The 24,904-nt window shown below is 39.1% G+C and overlaps 1 protein-coding gene across 2 annotated transcripts in view; it reads left to right on the forward strand.

Annotated features, from left to right (window-relative positions):
• CPNE4 (copine 4) overlaps positions 1-24,904 on the forward strand; it is a 257,286-nt gene that overhangs the window by 165,405 nt on the left and 66,977 nt on the right. For both annotated transcript variants that reach the window (XM_075143282.1, XM_075143281.1), the window contains exon 7: positions 733-822. In XM_075143282.1, the coding sequence (XP_074999383.1) occupies positions 733-822 (90 nt within the window). The remainder of the gene's footprint in view (positions 1-732; positions 823-24,904) is intronic.

The following is a 24,904-nucleotide window of genomic DNA, read 5'->3' on the forward strand; positions in this document are numbered from 1 at the left end:
ATCCAAATTTAATTAAACTGGCAGATATTCTGTTTGAAGGTCAGGAGTTATACATATTATATTTAGCCCAAACCATGCTACAGACAGTATCATATTTTCCCATTAATACTATGTTGCATCTTCTCCACCTCCTCTCAGGTTGCTGATTCTAAAGATTTTTGTAATCTGGGTGCTTTACATTTGTCTCCTGTGTCCCAGTGTCATAACTGCTTCCATGGTAATGACTGGCATTGTCTTAAAAAGTAGCATTTAGGTGTACAGGGTGGAACTGTGGCAGACATTCGGTGTTATAAACCCGTCTGTTATGGGTCCCATAAAGTCTTCCTGGCAAGGCAGACCGTGTGTCTGTAAATTGATACTGCCCATCCCCATTGCCCAGTCCTGCACCTCTTCCATGGCTTCCAGTTCAGGAATGTATTCCACAACCTTTCCCTTGTGAGTTACGCCCCTGCTGAGGCATGGCAGTGCTGGGGCAATCTCTGTAGCATGATCTGTGTACGGGTCCATTTCCCACTTGTGGTCCTTTTTGGGTCTTCCCAGAGGAGGAGTGTTGCAAACTGCAGGTTGCTCAAGGGCACGTATCCCATGCACGTTGTTCTGCAAACCTCCAGCTGAGCTCTGCTTTCTTCTCTTTCTGGTGAACGTACTGTATTGAAAATTGTGGCACTTGTTAGCATTCTGTTTGGAGATGTGCAAATGTTAAGGGTTCCCTTCCTTTCTTTTCACTCACAGGTTGTGATGAATAACTTAAATCCAGCCTGGAAGACCTTTAAAGTGTCTGTGAATTCTCTGTGCAGTGGAGACCAGGACCGCAGGCTAAAGGTCAGAAGTCATTCCTCCTTTTTGAATAGTTTTACTCATAGAAAACAAAACTTTGTCTTCCTTTTTCAATTGAAGATCGCTACTCTGCACTCTTCTTTGATGGAGAAGATGATCACACAGCTGCTTTATGATTACCGCAATCAAATTAAGAATGCAGAGGAGTGGTAATCCACTGTAATCAGTAGATTATGTTCTATAGTTCTTACAGTAACCTCAAAAAATGATGGGGCTGTTTTTGCCAATCAGTTGGATAATTTGAACCCAGCATCATTTAACTGGTGGAAGTATACTCAAGGGAAGTGGCAGCCCTGTCACCATTTTAACTACTATTTCCTCACTTTTATGTCTGGAGACCTTCTGTAAAAGAAACACTGATTTATGAGATCTGTTGTTATATCTGAAGAATAGGATGGCCACAAAAAGACATGTGCCATAGTAATGACAGTGTTACTAGTCAGCAGAGAGACTGATGGTTGGGAGCTTGGAGCTTTGTGTAGAAAAATTCATCTTCATGTGGCTAATTTGGGTTAAATCAAGACTGAATCCAATTGTTCATATCTTCTAATCAGGTTTAAGGTTAATACTAAATTAAAAAATGTTAAATGAAGTGTCTATTCAGCCTCTTGGACCTGATGAAAGGACACTGGACCCAAAATAATGTCTTTTTTTCTTTTCTTACTATACTAAATGGTCTAATAAAAATTTTTCCATGTCCCTGCAGACCTTTCTTCTTTCATCATTATAGCTGCACAACCGTGCAGAAGCAGTATTGTCATTTTTCACTCGTTACATACTGCAGGATGTGCTGTGCAGATAGAAAAAATAAAATGCCTGGTGTCTACATGTTACAAGGCGTGCCACAAATGGGTGGAAAAGGTAAAATAAGCATTGTCTTACAAATGCTTGGACTTATACTGGTCATGCTGATTGTGATTTATAACTTCACAAAATCAGCACTGTTATTATGGAACAACAGTGGTACCAACGCAGTGTTTGTACGTATAGGTTTGTATGGTATTGGGAATGCACGAGGAAGACACGGGTATGAATGGTTATCTTTATATATTGTTTGTGTCCCTTGTGGCCCTGTTGGGCAAACAAGATGAGTCCAAGGGCAAAAGAAGTACCAAAAGATTGAGGAAGTTTGAGAAAACAATGAGAGATGTAGCAAGGAAAAGTGAAGGGTGAAGTAGATGGAGCACAGGATACTTAGGAGGCCAGACCAACGTGTTTGTGACAGGGGCATCTGAGATGTTGGAATGAAACTCAGCACTTCAGGTGGTACAAGGAAGCAGTTGTGAAATATCTTTTCATCTACTCCTTAGCTGGTAAATGGTCAAAGCAGTTGTGTTTGGCATGTCCAATAGGATTGAAACAGAGTTGTAGCAGATGAAATAGAGAATGAGGTGTAGGGAAAGAACAGCCTCCATTTTAAACTGCAAGCAAAATTAACAGTATTGGCTAAAGAGGATTTCTAATGCAAATGAAGAAATGTAGAGGAGTTATTTATTGTAGCATGTGTAGGATGACAGTAATGTGAAGTGTCAGGATAATGACTTTGTTATCTTGGGAGGTTGCAATTTTATAAATTTCCTGGGTAGATTAAATATCTATAAGTTAGTTGCCTGAAACACAGAAGACAAGCAAATTACTCTGTGTTGCATAAGCAATATAGATCTCCAGGAGAGGAAAAGAAAAAAAAAAAAAGAGCAGCTACCCTCCAGAGGTGGTAATTGACTGACTCAAAGGACGGTCAAGGACAAGGCGCACTGCCATGGCTGGGGCCCCCGTTGGCGCCTCCGACGCCTGGGCTGCTACTTCATGACAAAAGGGAAGCACTGGAAAAAGCACAGAAAGTGCTTGTTTGGACAACGAGCTCACATCACAGCTCAGGCAGAGCTGGGAACTGAGCTTTTGCTTTTGAATGGAATGAGCTATGAAAGGCTTGGAAAGGGAGGGTGAGCAGTTCTTTGATGTGCTAGAGAAGGGCGAGCCACTGGTGGGACGTATAGACAGAGGTGATATGGTTAAAGCAGGTGGGAGTACTGTAGCTGCTGCAGCATTCTGTGAAGGTGAAAGGGAGCAGAACTGACGGGGGCAACGCTAAAGAACATGGTATACTCAAAATGTGAGATGCTGAGAGGCTGAAGAAGAGATGTAATGCGACAGATTATGTGTTATGCAGCCTCTCTGAGGGTGCACCTTACACAATCAGATGCAAAAGGTTGCACCCTGCCTCTTCCTTGGCACAGGGTCCCAGATCATTTAGTCCAGCTTATATCTGACAGTCACTTAGAGCAATCAGTTGTGCCTGCCCGTATAGGATCTGCTTCTTGAGGTAGCTTAAATTCAAATGGGTAATATCCCATAGTAATGTGACTATATAGGTTTGAGACAAGAGATGGATCAGATTTCTGCCATTCATATGAAAAGCAGAATTAGCACAGCACTGCCCTCACCACATTGTGTGTATGTGGCCTTTAAATCACTTAGATGAGAAAACCTAGGAAGAGATGCAAACAAAATGTGATGCCTAGAATGTCAGAGCAAGTGGCAAGTCCGTAAGGGTAGAGAAATGTGGTTCTGGAGGGAGAAACGTGCTTTCATCTCTTTGAAATTGAGGTGAGAAGGTATGAGAAAGGCTGAGATTTCAGCTTGGGCAGAAGAAGATGGGTCTGGGAATAAAGGGGGTCCTTGAACTATGAGCAGAGACTCAGTAGTCGAATTTGTTTGTAGATGATACTGCCAAAAGAGAGGCTGATGAGGGAGAAGTGAAGAGGAACAAGAATAGTCCTTTAGGACTGCCCGTAGAGAAGATGAGGGGAAAGTCAGTGAGGGAATGGATGAAGAAGAGAACCAGGGCAAGATGGATCTTATGAACCTATTGACAATTTTCAAAATAGTCTTGATTCTGTGGGATTTTTTTTCCCTTTTTTTGGAGAATACATGTTTTTATTTGTGTATGCAAGTGTTTGCAGGCCCTGATTTAGGTATCTGAGTATTTGCCTGAGGCTGCAGTTCAGACATTTGCAGAAAAACTAAAAGTAGTAAGATTTGCAGCAGATCATTCATAAGGGCAGAAATATTTTAAAATTAATTGTGGCTGTAAAAGAAGAAAAAAGCTTGAAGCTTCTTTAAAATTCAGGCCCTTTATACCTTTTTGTGGGTGTAAGATAAGGCTGCTATGGTAGAGCAGCCCTGAAAATCACTTGTGTTTGGCAGATAGCATATAGTACTTGTCAGATGACTATTCTGTTTGCTTTCTATACGGACTATAACTTAGGAATTTGATGGCGGCAAGGATGGAAGAGTGGAAATTAGAAGAATTAGAGAGGTGAAGTGTCTGTGACGGGTTTACCACTGCATGAATGTTTGTACTTTGATTTACACTGACTAAGCATTCCAGTCTTCACCCTGCCATATTTTGGAACATTTGACTTAAGTTGCTTTATTTCACTTCATAAAGTATATAGCAATATGTTACTGCTAAGTGTTGGAAGAATTCCCTGTGCCATATTTAACGTGGGGAGATTTAGTGTATTCCAGCTGCCTTGCTGAGCATCAGCTTCTCGCCAGGATTGCTTGATCACTGTGAACAGTAATTGCATAAGGCTGGGTAGTTTTGTACCTGTACCTGCTGTTTCTTTTTTACATACTCTGGAAGGCATAATCTAAGTTAAGGCTTTAAGAGGCACCAGAAATGCTTGGAGGGAAATGTCAGCTCGTGGAAATTCTGCAAATGGAGGGAGACTTCTTAACAACAGCAGACATTGCAACCGTCACTACGTTTGGCTTGCCTGTGTAGGCTATTTGGAGCTCTGAAGTCTTGGCCTTTCATCTCTGCCACTGAAATTACATGGGTACTGAGCTTAGTGGCCTGATTTGTGTTGTGAGAAATGGGGATTAACATGGCAAAAATACTCTAAAACAACTGAGTTTAACTTACAGAAGTTTGCTCTTTGTAAGTCTTGCACCAAAAGCAGCCTTTACGCTGTCTGGGCATTTGAAACTTTCTTATTTAAAATGTCTGTTTAGAAAGGTAAGATAAGCAAGGTCACTAAAATCAAAGCAACCAATAATTAGGGTCTCCCTCAAAAGTCTTTTGCTAGCATCCTTTACAAAGTCTGTTAATTTGAAATCCTTATGGGCTTTTAAAAAAATTCTAATTTTGCTTTATTTAGCTGTGGTGCAGCGAGCAGTTATTTTTTTATTCCTCTCACAACACCTTGTAAAACTTTATTGCAATTATTGCTGCTCTAGGTTTTATTATGAAAAAGATATATTAGATTTATGAACCTATTGAGCTTTTCTTCCCAGACATTGAAACCATCTGAGAAGTCTGGTCACACTTCAGTCTTGGTCATAACTTCTTTTAATGCTAACGGTACAGACAATTTGTGTATGTATTGAAGTGAACAGAATACCTCTTTGATCCAAAAGTAGTGCATTGCTTTTCTAATATGTAAAGAGATTCAGTTCACAATGGTAATTACTGACAAATCTGAGTGAGGGATAGAATCCTTCTGAAAGCAGTTTTTATCCTAGTCTGCTGTGCTGAAGGTCCTGTAAATTGTGGAACTTTGGCATTCAAGTCTGGTTTCAGCATGTGAGGTATGTTGCCGTCAAAGGTTTATCTGAAATTGCATTGTGAGTATCTTCTGGTAGGGATCATCTACTGTCCCTCCATTCTAATAGTTGCGGGTTCCGCTTTTTCTAGTCGAGTCTTGGTAATGTACACTGAAAAATAATCTCTTTTTGTTTTGGTATTAGATATTGTAAATTGGGAAATAAACACCTAACAAGGTGCTGTAGAGACACAGGCCAAACAGTGCACATGGCATAGAGTAAGAGTATCTTCTGCTGAGGTTGTACAGAGAACTTCACTGAAGGAAATTCTGGTCGTGAGGAAAAGTTGGAAAAGAGGCAAAAAAACCTGGAAGAAAAACGTTGCTGCAGGTGAAGTAATAAGCTGCAAGGAGAGGGGAAAGCATGTGTCATATCTGTGTAGAAAGTCCTTTCCATCTTCCACGCACATAGGGGAAATTTTCAAAAGAAGAATGTCCATTAGATATATTTCTACCTTTCAAAAATCTTTATATTGCAACTGTATCATTGTTGTCAGTTCATTTATTGTTTCGTCCCTGCCTAGCCCAGATCGCAGATGATGATCCTGATCCTGATGACATTTATGCATGTACAGTTCTGAGTGGGGCCCACAGCTGTGGTTACCAGGGCTATTACATACATCAGGTCATAAGGCCTCTGTGTGTATGAACGGCTCTTTGCAGTATGAAGCCCTGAGACATTACTGTTGCTTACCTTTGAGTAACCATAAGAAGGTTGCCTCTTCCTGTGCACTTCTAATGAGGTTAAAACCTGGTTCTGCCATTCTTCTCCATTCTCTCCTGTGTCCAGTTGCCTTCCTGGGCTCTGTCTATCCAATCTGTTGGAGTAGCTGTGTCTTAGCACTCAAATTGTATGTTTGGTTTTCTGCTGAGGGGTCTATCTGCATATGCTTGTAGGCCCCAGTATATCTACGATGCTTTAGTGCTAGTGAGATGCATTCAGAAGTTTAAAGGTCATGTGATTTTCAATTCATTTCCATACTAAGACGTTTATAAATAGCAATACGTTGGCCTTTCCAATGTGAATTTTCATAGGCCATGAATTTTCTACATTTTTGTGGTAGATAACTGTTAACAAGGTCTTCTTGAGAGATCTGCACTTTGCTTAAATTAATAATCTATGCAACGCTGCTTCTGCCTTGCTGATACTGTTACATAATGTGATCCTTACTTACAATACAATAGAAGAAGCTCCATAGCCTATGAGAAAGATTTTGATGTTATGCCGGATGGAAATAGGCAATCACTTTCTTTTATTTTTATGAATTAAAAAAATTAAATTAAAACAACAATATTAATTTAATAATCTCTTCCCCAGGGTCTGTTATGGCATTTTGGGGGCATGGAAGGTTGGGTCTTCCTCAAATAGTTGTAACCATGTTTCCTTTTGATTTTTTTCAAAGTGTTGAATCTTTCATGCAAAATGATGGATCATTAGGGGAAAAACATTTCTTAAAGGTCTGTGAGTGTATTGGCTGCTCCATTCTGAGTTAAGGAAAAGCAAATAGTGGTTATTTTGGTGTTCTCTGAGTTATTACTGCAGTGTTCTCTAGATCAATAAGCTTTCAGTGACCTTTAATACTTGACTACAGCTCTGCTTATACAGGTATATTATAAACTGTAATCCTTCAATAAGCCCTCAGTATCTCTGAAAGCCAATGGTGAAAGTAACTGAGCAGAACCTGTGAAGAAGGCCAAGTAAAGCTTAAGAGACAAGCAATAAGTAATACATTCAGACAAATCCATTAGTGCTTTTATTCTTTCACGGTTTAGCTGTCATAGAGAGTTTGAAGCACTAATGTGGAAAGATATGGTTTATGGTCAACAGCAACACTTTATGCAGTATTTAAAAAAGCATGTGGCACAAAGGGCAATTCAAGCAGTGTCAAATGATAATTAGAAAAGCATGAACTGAAGGGTTTCACACTGTTCTGTAAGAGAAAACTCATTTGTTGTTGCTGTTTTCTTTGGGCTTTTAATTCCATCTAGAGAGAAACTGGCACCAAGAACGAATTACAACATAGGCTAGACTTGCTGTTTATTTACTTGATTGGGTGGTTTCGGTCATACCTGGCTAACTACGCAGTTCTACATTTTCCCCTTCAATTTACTCACAAAATTAATGCCAGTGGAGCCAATCATTCCCTGCTTGCTTACCCTGATGTTGCTGAAGAGGTATTTGCATATGGAGTCCTTCTTGTGGAAAGTCTTCAAGAAAAGAAAGGGGGACTCAACCTTTACATGTCTTTAATATGAATCAAAAGATGCTTTCAAATGACTTTTTCAGTAAGCCATTTCTTTTTCATTAGGTGAGGGCATTTTCCTGGAATCTTTAGAATAATTGCCTCACTCTTGGAGGGTGCAGATCTTTCTTTATAATCTGAATAGTATTTATTTATTAGTCATTTTAAGGATGTTAGCGTGTTGTGAATTTCCAGAGAAGTTCTTGTAAAACTGACTGTGCAGCTGATAATTTTATATAATAAAAAGTTCATTCTTGGTGGTCAAAAGAAACACAAAAAAATTAAGCTTAAATATTGGGATGTGCTGTGTATTTAATAAGCTAATAGAAATATTTGTATAAGTGCATACTGCTTAACCAGAGTAGGAGAGGATGATACATTATTTTGAGGATTATTATAAAATTAAAGTAAATGACACACTGTAAAAGCCAATTTCTGAGACCTCCTTGCATAAATGCCATTGGACCTACTTTTCCAGTAAATGATTCATTAGAATACTACAATTCTTAAATGTTTCTCTTGCTTTCTCTCTACGTGCCTGTGGTTGCAGGCACTACACTGATTATTAAAAACTCAAGTGGCCTACTTCACAAGGTCTACAGTGATTGTGGGGAATTTGCTGCAACTACTCACTCTGTTTTGTGAGTTTGGGTTAATCTATAATTTAGCAATTGGTTTATAATATGAGTGCCCCCTGAATTCATTAATCGCAGCAGTGTGTTTGGAACCCTGATTTATTTGAGCATGTCAAGGACTGATCCGATCAATCTTCATAAACTCTGTGCAGGTGGGGTGCAAGATTTAAGATCATACTTAAAACAAAACTGATTAACTCCTGGTGTGTGTGATCTCATCTCACAGATTCATTTTTTCCTCTCCCCTTTCCTTGGCTGTATTCTTGATAAAGCAGTTGAAGATGCCACCAGATTGCAGTGAAGATTTAGGAGGGAGAAATAGACTCAAGAAATGAGCTTGATCCCGTTTTTGTTAGAGTCAAGGGAACTCATTCTGATGACTTTAACAGGCATGAGTTTGTTCTCCATTATTGTAACTGCTGGATATATAGCAAATTAATTGTCAGATTAATTAATCTAGATTTGGGTTAATTGATGTTTGTGAAGTGCTTTGAAGATGAAAGAGCTATCTAAATGACAAGTGTTGTCACAACAATTAAGGGTGCAAGTGGATTGCACAAGGGAAAGATCATCTGATATACAGTGGTTAAAAAGAAAAGAGCTGATACTCACATCTCCAAGGTCTTGGGCTGCTGATAAATATGGTGGTAGAAGGCTGAAGGGCTGGTACATTCGAATAAAAGGGTAGCAAGAGACAGGAGTCTTCTTCCCAGAGTTGGGTGACTCTGACAGACTGAATTTCAGAGGGCTCCCTGTAAAAGGAGATTTTTACTTCCCGTTCCCTACCAGAGCCCCCGGTTCCATGAGTCCTGGGGCAGAAATGAAGAAACTTCCCCCTGACATTGCAAAGAGCATTCGTTGTGTGAAACAAGGGCAAAGAGAGGACAACAAACAACCAAAAATTTTGTGTGTGAATTTGTTTGCCTGCATTAGGGGATCCGAGGAGTGTTTTCTCTGTTTCTCTTTTGCAAATAAGAGAGGATTGCCTCCAAATAATTTGTACGTTGCATTTATTGTGAGTGAGCATTTCTTCCAATTGCTGACTGCCTCCGTGGTTCCATCCCATGACAAATAAATACAGCCTTCCGCAGCTTTGCTATGCAAGTCATCAGTATGAGAAATGTTTTGAAGGGCTCTCTCTCACCTCTCTTGAGCTGTCTTTGAAAGTGAGTTTTAATCCCCTGAAATGAAACAGAGACTCCTGTAAGTGCTGCTGACTATAATCCAAATCAGAGGTGTCTAGTTCCTTCCCAGGGCAATAGCTGATAAAGTACTAAATCCCATCCCTGGGACCATTTAAAATGAGACAAAGCAAAGCCCTGGTAATGAGGATCCGTTCCACACTGGAGGTTGGGGCATAGGGGATGCTCATAAATTAAATGACCTCTACATTCTTCCCGATTTTCAGATCACTGTGTTGATAATGCACTGAACACCCTACAGACCCCAGTATTAGCTGCAGAGCTGCTTACTGTAGAAGTTTTAAAACCAGTGCTACCATTTTGAATTAAAAGAATAAAACGAAGCCCTGCTTTCACTAAAACAGATCAGGATTAAGGCTTAGCTGTAACCTTGTAAAGCAGCTGAATGCTGTACTGAGGGAATTTTAGTGTTGCATATCTTAAAGAAAATCCATTAGTCTCATACTTCTGTGTCTACAGGACATTTTGCTGTGTGACTTACAGTATCTCATGATATTAAAAATGAGAGAAAATGAAAGTGTAACCAGTTTTTCATTTTTTTTTTTCATTTCTTTCAGTTGAGACTGGGAAGAATAGTGAAGGCAATTTCCAGACAATCTCATTTCAGACTCTCATAAACTAGCAAAGCCTCACATTGGCTGACATATAACCAACTTATAAAGACCCTCGGTTTCTTTTCAGATATCTTTTTTACTGTGTAAATTGAAAATTACACACTCATGGAAATTCTTCTCTTGTTGTTAAATCTTGTAATAAATGTATTCTTTGCTATGAACGATATATTTTGGCTACTTAAATAGAAAGCTTACCTTAACATTCTACTCATGAATCATGTCTTTATAGTTTATATGCTAACATACTGCCACACAAAAATGGTTACACATTGCAGATAATAACATATGTGTATTTTAAATGGTAGTATTCTCAGGGAACATAGCAGAGTCAAATTTAAGGCAAAATAATGTATTTGTTTAAAAAAAATTACAGTAAGTATCTTCAGGTACCTAATTATAAATTAATGTTTGTGATACTCTAGGCAGCATTAGGGCAGAAATTAAGTGTGTCTAAACTTTAATATTTTACAAGTTGTCTCAGTATATAGGGGTCACTTGAAAAGCGTGAACTTTATCTCACACTGGAAATGTGTATTTAGGCCTTCCGTACACAGTGATCTCGCCTACCACACATTCTGTTAAAATAATTTAGATCTGCATTTTTCATTTGTTTCCTCCCAGCTACGACATACACGTTTTGTAATGTGTACATACATGTGTATAATGTATATTATGCACCTTACATAATGAATGGAGCTGTGTTTTGTAATAAAAATGTTTTATCTGCTTTACCAAATCTAAATTAAGCATGTTTATCATGTATGTTGGATCTCCAAATGATTTTGAAAATTCTTGATAGCTATGCTCTACAGGACTCCCCAGAAAAAGCATTTAGCTGGTCACAGCCCTCCTTGTGGTAATACTAGAAGAAACCAAGGCTCTTGGGATCGGAGACTTCAGTGTGTTTGTGGATAGTTGTTGTTCTGTTTGTGTGTTACAGCTGCTAAAACATGCCAGGGAAGTTTTACCATAGGGTTGACCACCACTAGCTCTGAGCTTTGGGTGGGATTCAGTGTTAGGATAAAACTTGTTTGCGACACCTTCATCGCAGTCCCCCTCAGTCAATGAGAAATCAAGACTTGCTTGTTCACCAGGGACAGTGGAGTTATTTTAATGGTCTGCTCACCAAGACCAATGCTGCCAGTGTGTGTTCAGGAAGCCTGGGAGGAAGGTGTTCTCTTGTCCCCCTCTGCTCTGAGCTGCCAGTACAGCAGCCCCGGCTGTCATGCTCTTCAGGGCTCCTTACTGACTCTGGCCAGCTGCAGCGTAGCAATCCTTTCCCCCTTCCGTGTCGCTGTTTCCACCATACTATTCATAGCAGTCTTGCGCAACGGAATTGTTCAAAGTGGCTGCTAGCTTAGTGTATCCAGTTCATTGCTGCTGCTGAACAACTCGAAGGATGTGCAAGCTGTTCTGGGGGTAAGACTTCTCTGTGACCGTGAAGCTGATTCGTGCCCTGAGCCTGACAGCCATTGTGTCTGCTTTGCCTGAGATTAACAAAGGGATAATGTTTCCTATCACACACACACTAATCCTTTCCCTTCTGAAAAATGCATGGATTGTCCATGCATCTTTAAGTGAAAGCGAAGGCGAGTAATGTTAGAAATCATTTCTCAATATTACCAATATTACAGACTGCTGAGTCTTCCAGTATGCTTTCAGAAGAGATCATAAAAAAGGCTATGGCTGGCCTGCCCCCTACACTTTAAATTGCCTTGGTCTGAAGTTACAACACAGGAACAGCAACAGCATCAGCAGTTGATCTCTTAGACAACTCTTTAGCTATCAACTGCCTAAGGTTTGTTCAGATTTACTAATCACCTGTTACGTTGTTGACCGTTGCATTACTAGCCTAGAGTTCCTATTGGCTCTCCTCATTTATTTTATTTCTGAGAAATTCCAGGATTTACTGATAGCAGTTTCTTTTCTATACTAGGAAATCTCATGGGATGCCAGCAAGATCTGTTTAGTCTCACACACTTTTCCACAGTCTTGCCAATACTTAACAAGTGCTCAGCAGTAGAGAAGGAGTATTGGACAGACGAGGACTTTGTAATACCTCTTAAACAATGACAACAACAGCAGGACAAGTTCTGTCATTCATACCCATCTCTTGAATTAATAACACAGCATTTTACAGAACAGCATCTCAGAGATCTGAAGAGTAGTATCATTTGCAGTTTTAATGTAAATGAAGTATATATGAGACCTTGAGTCACATCAAACCTCCTAAGTAACTGCAGGAGCCAAGATACTAGACCATTGTATTGGGTCCCCAAAGAAGATAAATGCTGGGTCCATTCATATCATTGTGCAGAATGCAGTTAAATGTGTATTAAGTAACATAGTTTCTGTTGACAGCTTTTCCTGAAACAAAAGAAAAGAAATAGAGGATGGGAAGAAATGGAGGAAGTTATTAGAAAGGTTTCTGGTTATCTCTGCTGGGACCAGATATTGTTTAAGATATTCATAAATGACCTGGAGAAAGGGAAAAATAGGGTAACAAAATTTGTAGGTGACCAAATAATCTGGGATTGTTTTGACTTCAAAATGTCCCAAAGGATCTTAATGCTAATGATTGGCACTAAGACACAAAGAAACTCAACATAAATGATCATAGGAAAGCTTCCTTCTGCAAAGAGGCTAAATTCAGACTGGAAGGAAAGATAATCTCGTAGAGGTAGTTCTGAAGCCATGAATGACTTGAGGGAAATGATGAGGGAATAGTTTGATTATTTGTCCTCAGGGTACATGCACTTGAAAATCACCATGACCAGGCACAATGCTTAAAACAAAAGGAAGTTCTGTTTCCATACAACACAGTGGGATATGTTGTCAAAGGATGTTGGGAAGCCAAAAACGGTAAATATGCTAAAAATGGGACTAGACAAATTCATGAATGATTATTGCTTTGGCTGGCTATTAACAGCATGTATCAGATGCTCTCTCCAACTTTAGCAGAGTGTAAAGTTGTTGACTGGCAGGAATTGGGAGAATATGATGAAGTAAAGATGAATGTACCTTTCCTTGTCTTATATAGCCTTTCTCTAAGTATTCACTAGCATCTGACAGAACGATTATACTGGTACCATGTACTTTCAATATTTTCTTATGGTGAATGCTTGTAGCTTTCAAGGTGAAATTTAAGTGCTGATTTTCATCTGAGAAAGCTCTAAATGGTTAGGGTTTCATTATTTGAGAAATTGTGCATATTCATGGCAAGGGTATGCACATACTGCTAGTGGGTCATGTTGCAAGGTATGACCTTCATGAAGAGGTGGCTCCGGTATGACTTCATGAAAAGGTGAAAGGTAAATGGATTATTTAGAGCTGAAGTGTGTCTAGTTTGCTGTATATAAACACATAGATAAGCCAGGCTAGTCCTTTGCTATTCTGTGGCAGCTGCAGTAGAGCATAGGGAATTCTGGGTATGCCTTCAAATACTCACCCTGACCCTGTTTACACATGCACAGCCCTCTGCTGCATTTCTTTCTTGTATATACTAGCTTATACGTTTTGCAGAAAAATACTACCCTTCCACAGAATCCCTGTTTGATATCACCTATTTCTGTTTTTTAACGAATCCATTTCTAGTTGCAAGCAAAACATCTGAAAATCTGATGACTAGATGTCTGGAAAGGCAGGCTTGTTTTTAAAGGCTAAGTAAAAAGTAGGCTACTCAACATTGGGCAGTCACGATTCCTCTCTTAGACAACAGCGTTTCAGACACTTGCTCTTCAAAATATTGAAAAATACTTTGTTAGACTTGTGCCAAAAATGAGTCTTCAACTCATGACCAGGCTAAAATGTGGGAGTAAAAAATTTGCCTATTGTCAGATTTCAAGGGTATTTTGTTCATAATACTACAAGCAACCATCATGAATAAAAGGGAAGCTGGGGTGGGGGGGAAATATTGCTGCAGACTGGTGGTAAATGTTATTAATAAATGAGTTATGTTGATCCAATCAGTGCTGAAAATTATCACTTAAATGTTTTGTGATACTGTCACTAAGAAAGAAAGGTAGCAGGACACAACCAGATTATCTGACAGGGGTTCCCGGAGGGAAGGTGTCTCCTTCCTCCCTAGGTGCCCACTCCCCAGCCAGTCTGAGCTGTCTGGGAAGAGTCAGGATCCAGCCATGGGGGACTTCACTTTGTGGTTGTCTTGGGCATGGTAAGAAAACCTATACGCCTTTGTACTTTATTTTGAGTATGGGATCCCTCTCCTACAGTTCAGCCCTTCCTCCATCCCTTGTCCCTCTCCTGGGAGTCCTGGATGACCCCAGCTCTGACACTTGGCAGGGACTGGCTGAGATGGGGGAAGCAGAAGCATGGCCTGGCTCTAGCCATTCCCCATGCCAGTCTGGGTACGAGGAATTCATGCAGATTAAAGCTTACCAGCCCTGGGGAAGGCAGAGGTGAAGCAGAGAGGATGGGCCGGAGCTGGGCAGCAGAAGGTGCCACGTGTGGTTAGAATTGAGGTTGTGATAGTATCAGCCCCCAATGGTACTATGGACATTTGAAACTGAGTCTGCTGCAATGTTATTTTATGTTCTGTCCCTGAAACCTTGTCTTGTGCTATACTGAAGCTGTGTTAAGAGCGCGCGATAATGGCATTCCTCATCAGAATGCAGTGTGTGCTTCTCCAGGGGACTTATGAATATGTAAAGCTTGCACAAAATAATTAAAAATCACTAAGTCATACTTTTAATCATCTCATGCACATTTTAAAATTTAGAATTGTGATTTTAGTAGCCTAAATTTGTTTGTTCACAGCACTTGAACCTTAATCTCCTTAAGAGCTTTAAATCCTCAACACTACATACCTTTAAGGTGACCTGCAAAAGTAAAATACAGGATTCTGGTAATGCTCTCCTAGCTGACTTGCTCCCATTTTCCTGGCTGTTCAGAGCATTAAGCATGTACTTGTAAAGTTGTTGACATTTGAGTTCTTTCCTTCGATCTTTAATGATACAGAAATAAGGGCCTGATCTGTCTTATATACAGCTTCTTGTGCTGATTCCTTTGGCTGTTAATTTCCTGCCTTCCTACAGAAAGCAACACATCATTCTGATCATCACTATGCAACTGTCATTGCTGTGTGCACAGGGACAGACTTGCCATCGAGTTTAAGATCAAGATCAGTTACAGGATAGATATTCAGAGGAGCTTAGGAGGTAAAGGTGAAGTTCAGGGAAGAAAAATAAGCCAAAGAAAGATACTCCTTTGTTAGTCTTGTATAGGCGACCATTCCTTTATAGGCAAATAACTGAGGTTTTCTGTAAAACTGAGTGTTTTCTCTACAGGATATTACTTTTAAGCACTCTTTCATCTTAAAAGGCATGCAGAGGTTTGCCTGTGGTTAATTTTTTTTTTTAAGTATTTGTGTTTCAAGGAATACAGCATTAGCAGAGGCCGGTACTGGAATCAGTTCTGCTCGTGATATTTTGGATGTAGAATATATGTCCCCCGATTGCAGCTGCAGATGCAGTGATCCTTCACAACCCCAAACGCTACTGCAAAACACAATTCTGCAAAACATAGGCATATTTTTAGTACTGAAAGCTTCCCTTACTTGTTTGCCAGAACTGAGAAAAATGAAAGGTTGCACATTTTGTAAGCACTATTCTGTTAATAGTTGCCAAGAAAGACCTCCTTCGTTTACCTTCTATATTTTATCTGTCCATCAATTTATGCTGCTCACAGGATATCTATTGCTACAATATCTCAGCATTGTATAAGTTTTACTTGTCGGAAACATCCAGAATTATTGATCAATTTTCAAAAATATTGTCCTGTATCTTTTAGGAAAGTTTGCACAAAATCCAGTGATGCCAGGATCCTTTTGTGACTTTTAGATGTGTGCTTCCACTTGATGTTCTGGAGAGAGGGAAATATCTATGCAAGTCTGCAATAGAGTCCTACAATAGCAATCCCACAAGAGCACTTCGTGAATAGCCTATTTATGCCAACACAATGCTGTGCTGAAGGAGAGCCTCGGGATAGCAGTGCGTTCGCTCCCTTTTTCAGCCATCCCTTTGCTCTCACCATCTTTGTGCTCAACGTACGTCTCCCAAAACCAGCATAAATACAAAGAGCCAAACAAAGTTTGTCAGGATTTTCATCCCAACTTTTTTCACCATAACGTCCTGCTTGGTTCAGCTGAAACAATTTGAATCTATGACAGTTTTGCCAGACTATTCATCAAAAGAAGTCCCCCCAAAACCAAATGTGCTTATTTTTTGCTACTCAAGACAGCATTTCATAGATAAATTTTCTTCTCTTACTTTAAATTTTAAAACTGGGAATTGAAAGCCCGAGGCTTTTTCTGTTTTCTGCTTTTTTTTTTTTTTTTAATTGGTTTGGCTCAAACAGGGCAAGTTTGTGTAATGTGTTTTGCAACCTCCAGTAAAGATAGCATTTCATGTAGTTCTGTTCCTGTCCAAGGAGACTGGATAGCGGCGAGCTCAGGGCGACGTTCCTGGGGGACGTGCCATACGCAGTCAGCATCTTTGCCGTTCAGGTGCTTGATTCAAGCCCCCTCACAGTTTGTAGAAAAGCGTATTTCGGAGGAATACATTTCATATAGGCAAGATCTGCACTTCCCAGCTATCATGTATGAAAAGGGACCACCGATTAGTCTTTTTCATTTTCTACCTGGTATATTTTGTAAATAAAGTATCTTGAGTATATTCTGGGAGTCTTAAAATACCTTGTAAATTTGGAATAGTACTTGAGAAGTTACACTGCCATTGCCTTTGTGATAAAATACTGTTTTCATCTACAGGAGCAGTTATTAAAATGAATGTTACAGCACTGCAAGGAGCAACTGCATGTTCCATTTACTGTCATTTCTTACAACAGAGAAGCATAGCCATGTTTGAGCATGAACACTTTTATTCAATGAACATGAACAGACTGGTATTTTGAAATTAATTGTGCTTGGAGTTTATAAAAACAGCTTAATACATGACTTCTTTTATACTTCACTTTGATTTCTTAAAGGCTGAACAAGCTGCCTAAAGCTTCTCCTCCTTGAGAATCAATTTTTCATGTGGCATTGCCATCCTAGTAATGATTCCTTAGTGCCTTTTCCTGTTCCAGACCTCAGTGATTTTATCTATAAAAAAGAGGTAGTAGTAGCTGGAAAAAAAGCCTATCAGCTTATTTTCTCTCCTTCCTCTCTGCCCTAATTAAAAAAAAAGGTTCTGAAATAAAATAGTCACTAGCTTGCTTTCTACTTTCTTTCTAGCTTATGACCCAACTCTAGTGCATTGCAATTAATGAAAAGTTGTTCTCATTGACCCATGCTGTACTTAAGCATCTTAGAGAGGGGCATTTGTTTCAGAACTCAGGAGTGTTTCTGATTAAGTCTCAGTTTTGTTTTTTTTTAAACAGAAAATGTGCAAAGTCCTGTTACTCTGAATACAACAGTCAAGCAGCAGGCAGTTTCTTTGCTCATACTTCCAAGTTCTTTTCTGCTGAGCCAAAATGATTTTTTTGCTTTGTTTTTGGCTTTCCAGTGCTTTTCAGCCCAGCTTCTCCTCTCCTATCCGTGCTTATCTCACAGACAGACAGAAATGTCTACCGGAGACATTTCAGTGGACTCCTTTTTTTCTAGGGTTTTTTTTTGAGAGGTGATGTGAATCTCCTTTTCACTTGGAGTCTCCATTGCTTCTTAGTGATTTCCAAAAAGGGACGTAATTGTTTCATACATTTCTCAGTTGTTGATAATGGCTATTACATCTCAGTTAATGAGAGACAGGTGGATCCCAATCTGTCAAAAAGTATTTTATTTTAATATCTATATCTGACCTTGTTCCTACATTTTGAATTTTCTATCAAGCCTACTTTAAAGCAAATACAGGTCTGAGCATCACTTCTTTGTTGTTTTTTTTTCTCTCCACTGATAACTGAAGGGGGACAATCACGTATCCAAAACGGATAATATATTGTAATATTTAGGAATGGTACCTTAACTTTTTTCTAGCCGTTTCTGTTTCAGTTCTGACATCATGGTTAACCAACATAGTATCAGCACTTCTAAAGCACATTTTTTTCTACAGATTTTATTAATGTTACATTTACTTCCAAAGCCCCCTCAGAAGTCCTTAAATATTTTATTATATCCACTATATTAATAGCATAAATAAAGCATATCAGTGAAGTGACTTAAACTGTGGAAAGGCTTTCTGAGCTGGGATGAGATTGCAGGTGTTCTTCAGGCCTGAGTCATTGGATAATAGACCTCTCTAAGTTTCAGGAGTCATCCCCTGGAAAAAATGAGAGTAATTACACAGCCTTCTGCTAATATTTTAGATCTAGATACCCGTAGATGATTACAAAATTATGGAATAATTTAGCCTGGAAGGGACTTTAGCATTTTGAATTCAAATGACCTTGTTAACAGCATCTCTCTTAGATGAATATGTAACACTAGAGAATAAATATGAAAGATGTTTTTATCTCTAAGCCCTGTCCCTAAACTGGAAGTAAACTGAAACCATGTGACCTAAGTCTGATTCAAGTGCTTTTAACTGAAATACACTGGAGATTTTTGGCTAGGATTTTAAAAAAGTACCAATTATTTTTGTGCACCTAACCTGAGGCAGTCTAGGAAGATTTGACTTTTCGAAGGGGTACGTTCTCAGCACTTTCTGAAAAATCTCTTGAAGGGTGTTAAGCTGGAGGAATCAAAATCACAAGTCTCCAATGAAAAATTTTGGTTTGTGAAGTTATTGCTATATCTCATCTTTATTATTTTGTCTAGATATACACCTAGGCCCCCTCTGTACTAAACTGTCTGTTAAATTGACTGACTTGTTAAATTTTAAAAAACAGAGTCAGGGATCATTGTTCCTGGTAGGGTCCAGTTAATTGTCATGTTTGATGAATTCCTATGGTATTTTTCAGTTCTTCTGAAAGACAGGATCTTCTAACACAGTGAGAGCACATCACTAAAAGACACTTCTGCTAACTGCATTTGATTTTGTAACAACTTCAGCTAGTAGAACTTCTGTAACTTCAAGTGATTGAAAAATTAGAGTGATAACCACTGAAAGGAGCTATTCCTTTTCTTTCCTGCTTTCTTGTGCATTCATTAAATACATTTCTTTATTTCACAATTTCAGTATGTGGATCTAATGTATCTTTCCTTAACACATTTACTTAATAGGTTTAATCGGTATTTATTCAGAGCATTTCCTTCAAGGATTTTGAAATACTTTACAATTAATTATTTTATATACTTGTGACATGAAGCTGGTTAATAACAATAAAACCACCCTGGAGAAAACTAGAGAAAGTAAAGCCTAGACCCTGCCATTACCTCAGATAATACTGCCAAGCACCATTGCTCAAAATAATGAATCAGATCTCAGCAAGTTACACAAATGAAATAAAAGCATAAATAAAAGCATAATATTTTTAAATACTATTGCCTACCTTCTGTTCAGGTTTTATATGTACAAAGAGTCACTTTTTTTTATATGTGAGTTGAGTCATAACACACTTCTGGTTTAATGCGGGGACATCATCTCCAAGGCAGCATAGCCAAGGAATTCTGCACCTTAAGTCCATTTTTTTCCTAGTGCCAGTGGATGGGAAGAGTGATAATGTGTACGTAAATAATTTGATTGAGATCACATCAGTGTTAGAACCAGGGTGTACTGCCACTTGTTCTTGACACTCAGCAGTGCTGTAAGATGGCTGCTAAGCATCAATAGATGTTTTCCATACACGATTGTTCACCAGAAGAGGTTGATTTAACTGCATCTGAAAATTCATGGAAATGCACCTATTTTGACAAAAATTTTCCTTGAGAAATATTTTAAGCAGGGTGGGAAATTCTGGTTAGAATGACAGAGAGAAAGAAAGAGCGAGCGAGTAGCACTGCAGGAGCCCATGGCCCAGAACAGCTGGCTGAGATGTGGGAAAGCCGTTTGAATACAAGTCATTCGGATATTGGCTAATTGCAAGCTGATTTTACCAGTCTTTTCTATTGAAGCAGATCCACATAGTGTAATTGAACTGGGGGGAGTGAACAAGAGAAAGGCTGATGCTATCATCCGATATTTAAATGCTCTCCTTTGATGTGAGAAACTCAGGTTCAAAACCTTGCCTTAATAAATATTTAAAGATTTATGCAAACCGAAGCAGCTCCAACAGAGAAGAATAAGAGAGAGGCACTGAGCAGAAGCCTAGAATGGCTCCTATCGCAGTGGATAAAGCCTGTCACTGAAAAGCAGGGAAAATGATGGAGAAGGAAGTCGGAGCAAAAAGTGCCCTACCCACAGGGCAGAAACACTATTTTCCGTTCCCTCCCTCAGTCCCTAAAAGAAATCTGAACAGTTTCGGTTTGTCCTGATGGAGAAGGAGGGAGGCTTCTGAAATCCTGAAAGTCCTCCAGGGAGAGGAAAACATTTTCCCCTATGCTCTCATTAGAAAAAGGTTTCTTATTTACAAATGCTATCGAGGACAGGTGTGTCAGGCAGGATCTTAGAGATATGCAGGATAGCCAGGCTGTTGACTAAGGAAAGGAATTAGAATATAGCATGAGGAGCCAAAAATGCTTAATAAAACCAATTCCCTTTAAAAGGAGCAACAGCTCCTTCTTGGAGACCACTTCATTAGCATATCTGAAAAAAGTACTTAGCCAGCTTGATTATTGTTACCTCCTTTTAATAGACGAGTAAAAAAATTGCACAGAAGTTAACTCCTGGCCCCAAATTATTCTAGGACTTCCAGACACTGCATCTTGTGCTTAGGTCATTTCAGAATATGAAGCATTTTGTATGTATATTTTCCAACTGAATGCAGCAGTAAGATGGTGAGAATTTAATTATGTGTAACAAGTTGACAACTTTCTGCAAATTTCATAGTTTATTTCAGCTCATACTTGCATAGTGCAATACTGAAATGAAACTATGACTTCAAAATGAGCAATCCACTTCCAGTCTGAGATCCGTTTTCAGTGATTTGAATCTCCATTAAGGACCGTGCCAGCTCTTTGTACACTACTGGAATTAAGCCTAACACTGCTCTGTGGGCACTTGGAAAGCAAAGTGTATGACAAATATTAAAGAAATTTCTATCCTCTATGATGTTAGCTTGTCTGGAATACAGATTTCTCTGAGCCTTGAGTATTCTCAGGCCATTCATATAAAAGGTTATTTACCTATTTCTCTTTATATTTCCTGAGAGATTTTACCCTGAGTTTCATCTTTCTACTTGTGAGTCCCCACTGACGACTCAGCCTCACCTTAATATCTTGACTGTTAACTGCCTGACTGCTAAGCAACAATATTTTTCTTACATCCAAAGGCGGTCTCCCTGGGACAGTTTATATAGCTCTGGAATAATTGATCAAACTGGTAGATGGGGGCTAGCTTACAGGGAGATCGACAGCTATTACTGACTTACAAAACTCCTCCCGATGATACTGCAGAAACCTGAAAGACAGTGAAGCTAATTGCTGACATGCTGGTGCACACCTGGTGGAAGTGAATGCTTCTGTGTGCTGTACACCTTGCACGCTGGTGTGCTTGCTAGCAAGAGGTACCGCTTTTGAGTGCTCCACAGAAGTCTCCCGGGAATCAGTGTTTCTGCACACAGCAGAGTCATCACAAATTGGAAATACTTCAGTGTATGCACATGAAAAGTGGAGAAAAGTGTGCTGACTGCAGAGCTTCCACGTTTAGTGTGCTCGTCGGGTGATTTAGATTTAGACACAGGTCTAATGTATTTTTCACATACATCATAGCACCAAATAAGGTAAGCGGTGTTGGAGTTCCCTCTTTTTCCAAGTAGCTCTACAAAGCCAGCATCCTGTTCCTGCCAACTCCACCACAAACTTCTTGTTATCTGTACGTAGGATAGGGTCAGCTTTTGGGAGGATGGCAGTTGTGTACAAGATGGCTTCCTGGTAGACTGTTTACTCCTTTTGTAAAACATAATATAATATTTCTACAATTTCGTCAGTACTTTGTGAGCAATGTTGTCACTTTAGTAACATTCCTGAAAATGTCACAGCTTGTTTTTTTCGACGTTATAACTGCTCTTCATTTCATCACAGTACATAGCAGAATTAACTGCACTGTGGCATCTGCTTTACTCCTGACCAGCTGTTTTAAAGATAGAGATCTTGCACTATTATGCTTGCAGATTTTTTTTTTCTCAGGTGTTCCTTCTGAGGGCCCCATCCAAAGGCCATTGAAGGTCAATGGGACATTCTCAGCTGGTGTAAATGATACAGCTCCATTTACTTCAGCTAATGTTGACAGTTTGCATCAGATGATAACTCCTAATCTTTGCCTCAGGGAGAATTGTTTTTCCTATATATGACTAGTATTAGATTGCATACTTTATATTCATAGAGTACTTCACTAAGTAGGTTAGACTTCTCTGTGCTGCCTACTTGTCTCAGGAATAATATTGTTTCATTTCAAAATGACATAATGGTGCCATCTGCAGTCCAGAGCTTTATACAAGTGATTTCAGATAATGTGGTTCATAATAATAAAAGCATTGAACACAGTAACGGGAAGGATAACAATAATCAGTCATTTGTAGAAGTCACTGCATTTTAAGAAGAGCTGCTTTATTTCTGATACCGTAATAAGAGCTTAAATTTCTCACTATTTTCCTTGAAAATGAAGTCAATGAAACCAAAATCTTTGCACTGGTGACTTGTCAGGGGCATCCGATAAAGCTCAGTAACGTTATTCTCTGTAGCTCTTTACGATACCAAGTATGCTGGAACACTGCTAAAACACTTCATAGCAAATGTCTGTCCCTGTGCACACACCACAAATACGGAAAGCTTGTACCCTGTAAACTGTGTTTGAACCTGAAGGATATTTTTCTTTTTATTAGCAGGGGAAAATCAGAATGACTAACTGATTAATATTGTTCTTTTGTGTCTTTCTCACCTATCCGGTGGGGTTTTCTCTTAAATTTTTTTTATAGGGAAACCTGTCTCCTAATGCCAAAGGGTGCCCAACTACCGAGTATTGTGCTACGAATTCTTTATTATTATAACTTTTAATATGTGGATTTTGACATTTTTTTCAGTGCTTTTTCTTTCATCTCCTTTTTACAGTTGTCAAAGAGAGAGTACATTTGTGCTTTACATAAATGTATGAAAATCAATCTCTAAAAAGTGGTGACCTGTACAGAGCCAATGTGCAAACATATCACATGGTTTGGGAAACTGGGAGAAGGAATATGATGAAATAGAGAAGATACTCAAAAATCCTGTTAGTTCCAGTTGCAGTTTAAGAGGATGAACTTGGTATTTATGACTTGGATTTTTTTTCAGTTACTTTTCTTTGTGGGTAGTCCTCAGAGAATATCTGCTGACCAGTTAGAATAATCACTTTATTCTGCCTGAATATTCTTCTCTGTGTAGGGTCTCGTTTTTTACTGAAATGTGATCATTGTTTAATAGCTAGCCTATTGATACAGGCATGTGTTTTACTTAAGTGTCCTTACTTCCTTTAATCATAGTGAGATAAATCACCCACATTAGGAGGAAATAGGGGTTATAATTACATTGAATTAAATGTTTGATTCTCCTTCTTCTTCCATTGGTAATTATTTTAATGATAGCTTCGTAATTCACCTAGCAGAGTAATGAAAGAATGTCCACACCTACATCATTGTCCTGAACACAAAGGAAATTGCACATTAATCTGACAAAATGTTGACATTAGGGAATGAATTATCAGCTCAGTTTTAACCAGGTCTCTTTTTATTCACCTCCAGTTATTTGTGGCATGATTTTGGTCATTTACGCAATCTAAATACCTGATTGCATATTCAGAGAAGGTACTTAGGTATCTTAGCACTGTTACTTTCTACCATTTATTTGGAGTACAAACATAGAGCTCAGCTATTGAAAGTCTGGTTTTCGAGTACTAGCTACGCTCTTTACTGAAGTTCTTATTTTTCCAAAATGCTGCATTTCTTCGAACTTTCAAAACACCCGAGCCCTCTGCTAAACCCAGTGCTAACAGGCATTGCTGCTGTTTTCCAAAACTGTTTGCTAGTTTTATATGCTTGATAAATACTCCAGCATGATAATCATACTATTTTTCTCCCATTCTACTTTGCAGTATTCTTCAGTCTGGGGTGTGTTAGTGGGTAGTTTTAACTTGAGAGCAGGCATACTGAAATGTATGGGGTTTATTTTTACAGAAAGTTCACAGGCAATCAGCCATTTTCTTTCATTTAATCTCATCGGTCCTGTATGCCCTGGGAACTGAGTTGAAGTGCAGAGAAGGAAACAGAAAATGGGCAGATATGTACAAATGTTTTCTTTTTATTATTCTATGCTGTTATGCCATGGAAGTGTAAATATTTTAAGTCGCTCTTCACAACTTATTCATCTTCAATAACAAAAAGGAGCTAGACCTAGATTTTCTTCAGCTGATGAGAGGTGATAGTGGAACAATAAGCAGTGAAGGTCTTAGCTCTTAGTTGCTTGCAACACAGTAATTGCAAAGTCTTGCACATGAGCAAGGCTTCATCCGCTGCTGTTAGGCAGCCGTCTCTGGGGGTGACCTGTGGCAACTCCTCAAGAGCATGCAGAAACGCTCTGCGGCAGTTCAGGGCAGGAAGCAGCAAATAACACTGTTCCAGTCTGAACTGCAGGGGTTGTTGAGATGGTAGAAATTTAATTGCTTGTGCTGGAATCAGGCCAGTAAACAGGGTCAGCTCTCCTGTCCTTTGAAGAAGTATTTTGGCACATCTCAGATGCAGCAG

Source organism: Calonectris borealis, chromosome 2 (assembly GCF_964195595.1).
Source record: "Calonectris borealis chromosome 2, bCalBor7.hap1.2, whole genome shotgun sequence".
Taxonomy (NCBI): Eukaryota; Metazoa; Chordata; class Aves; order Procellariiformes; family Procellariidae; genus Calonectris; species Calonectris borealis.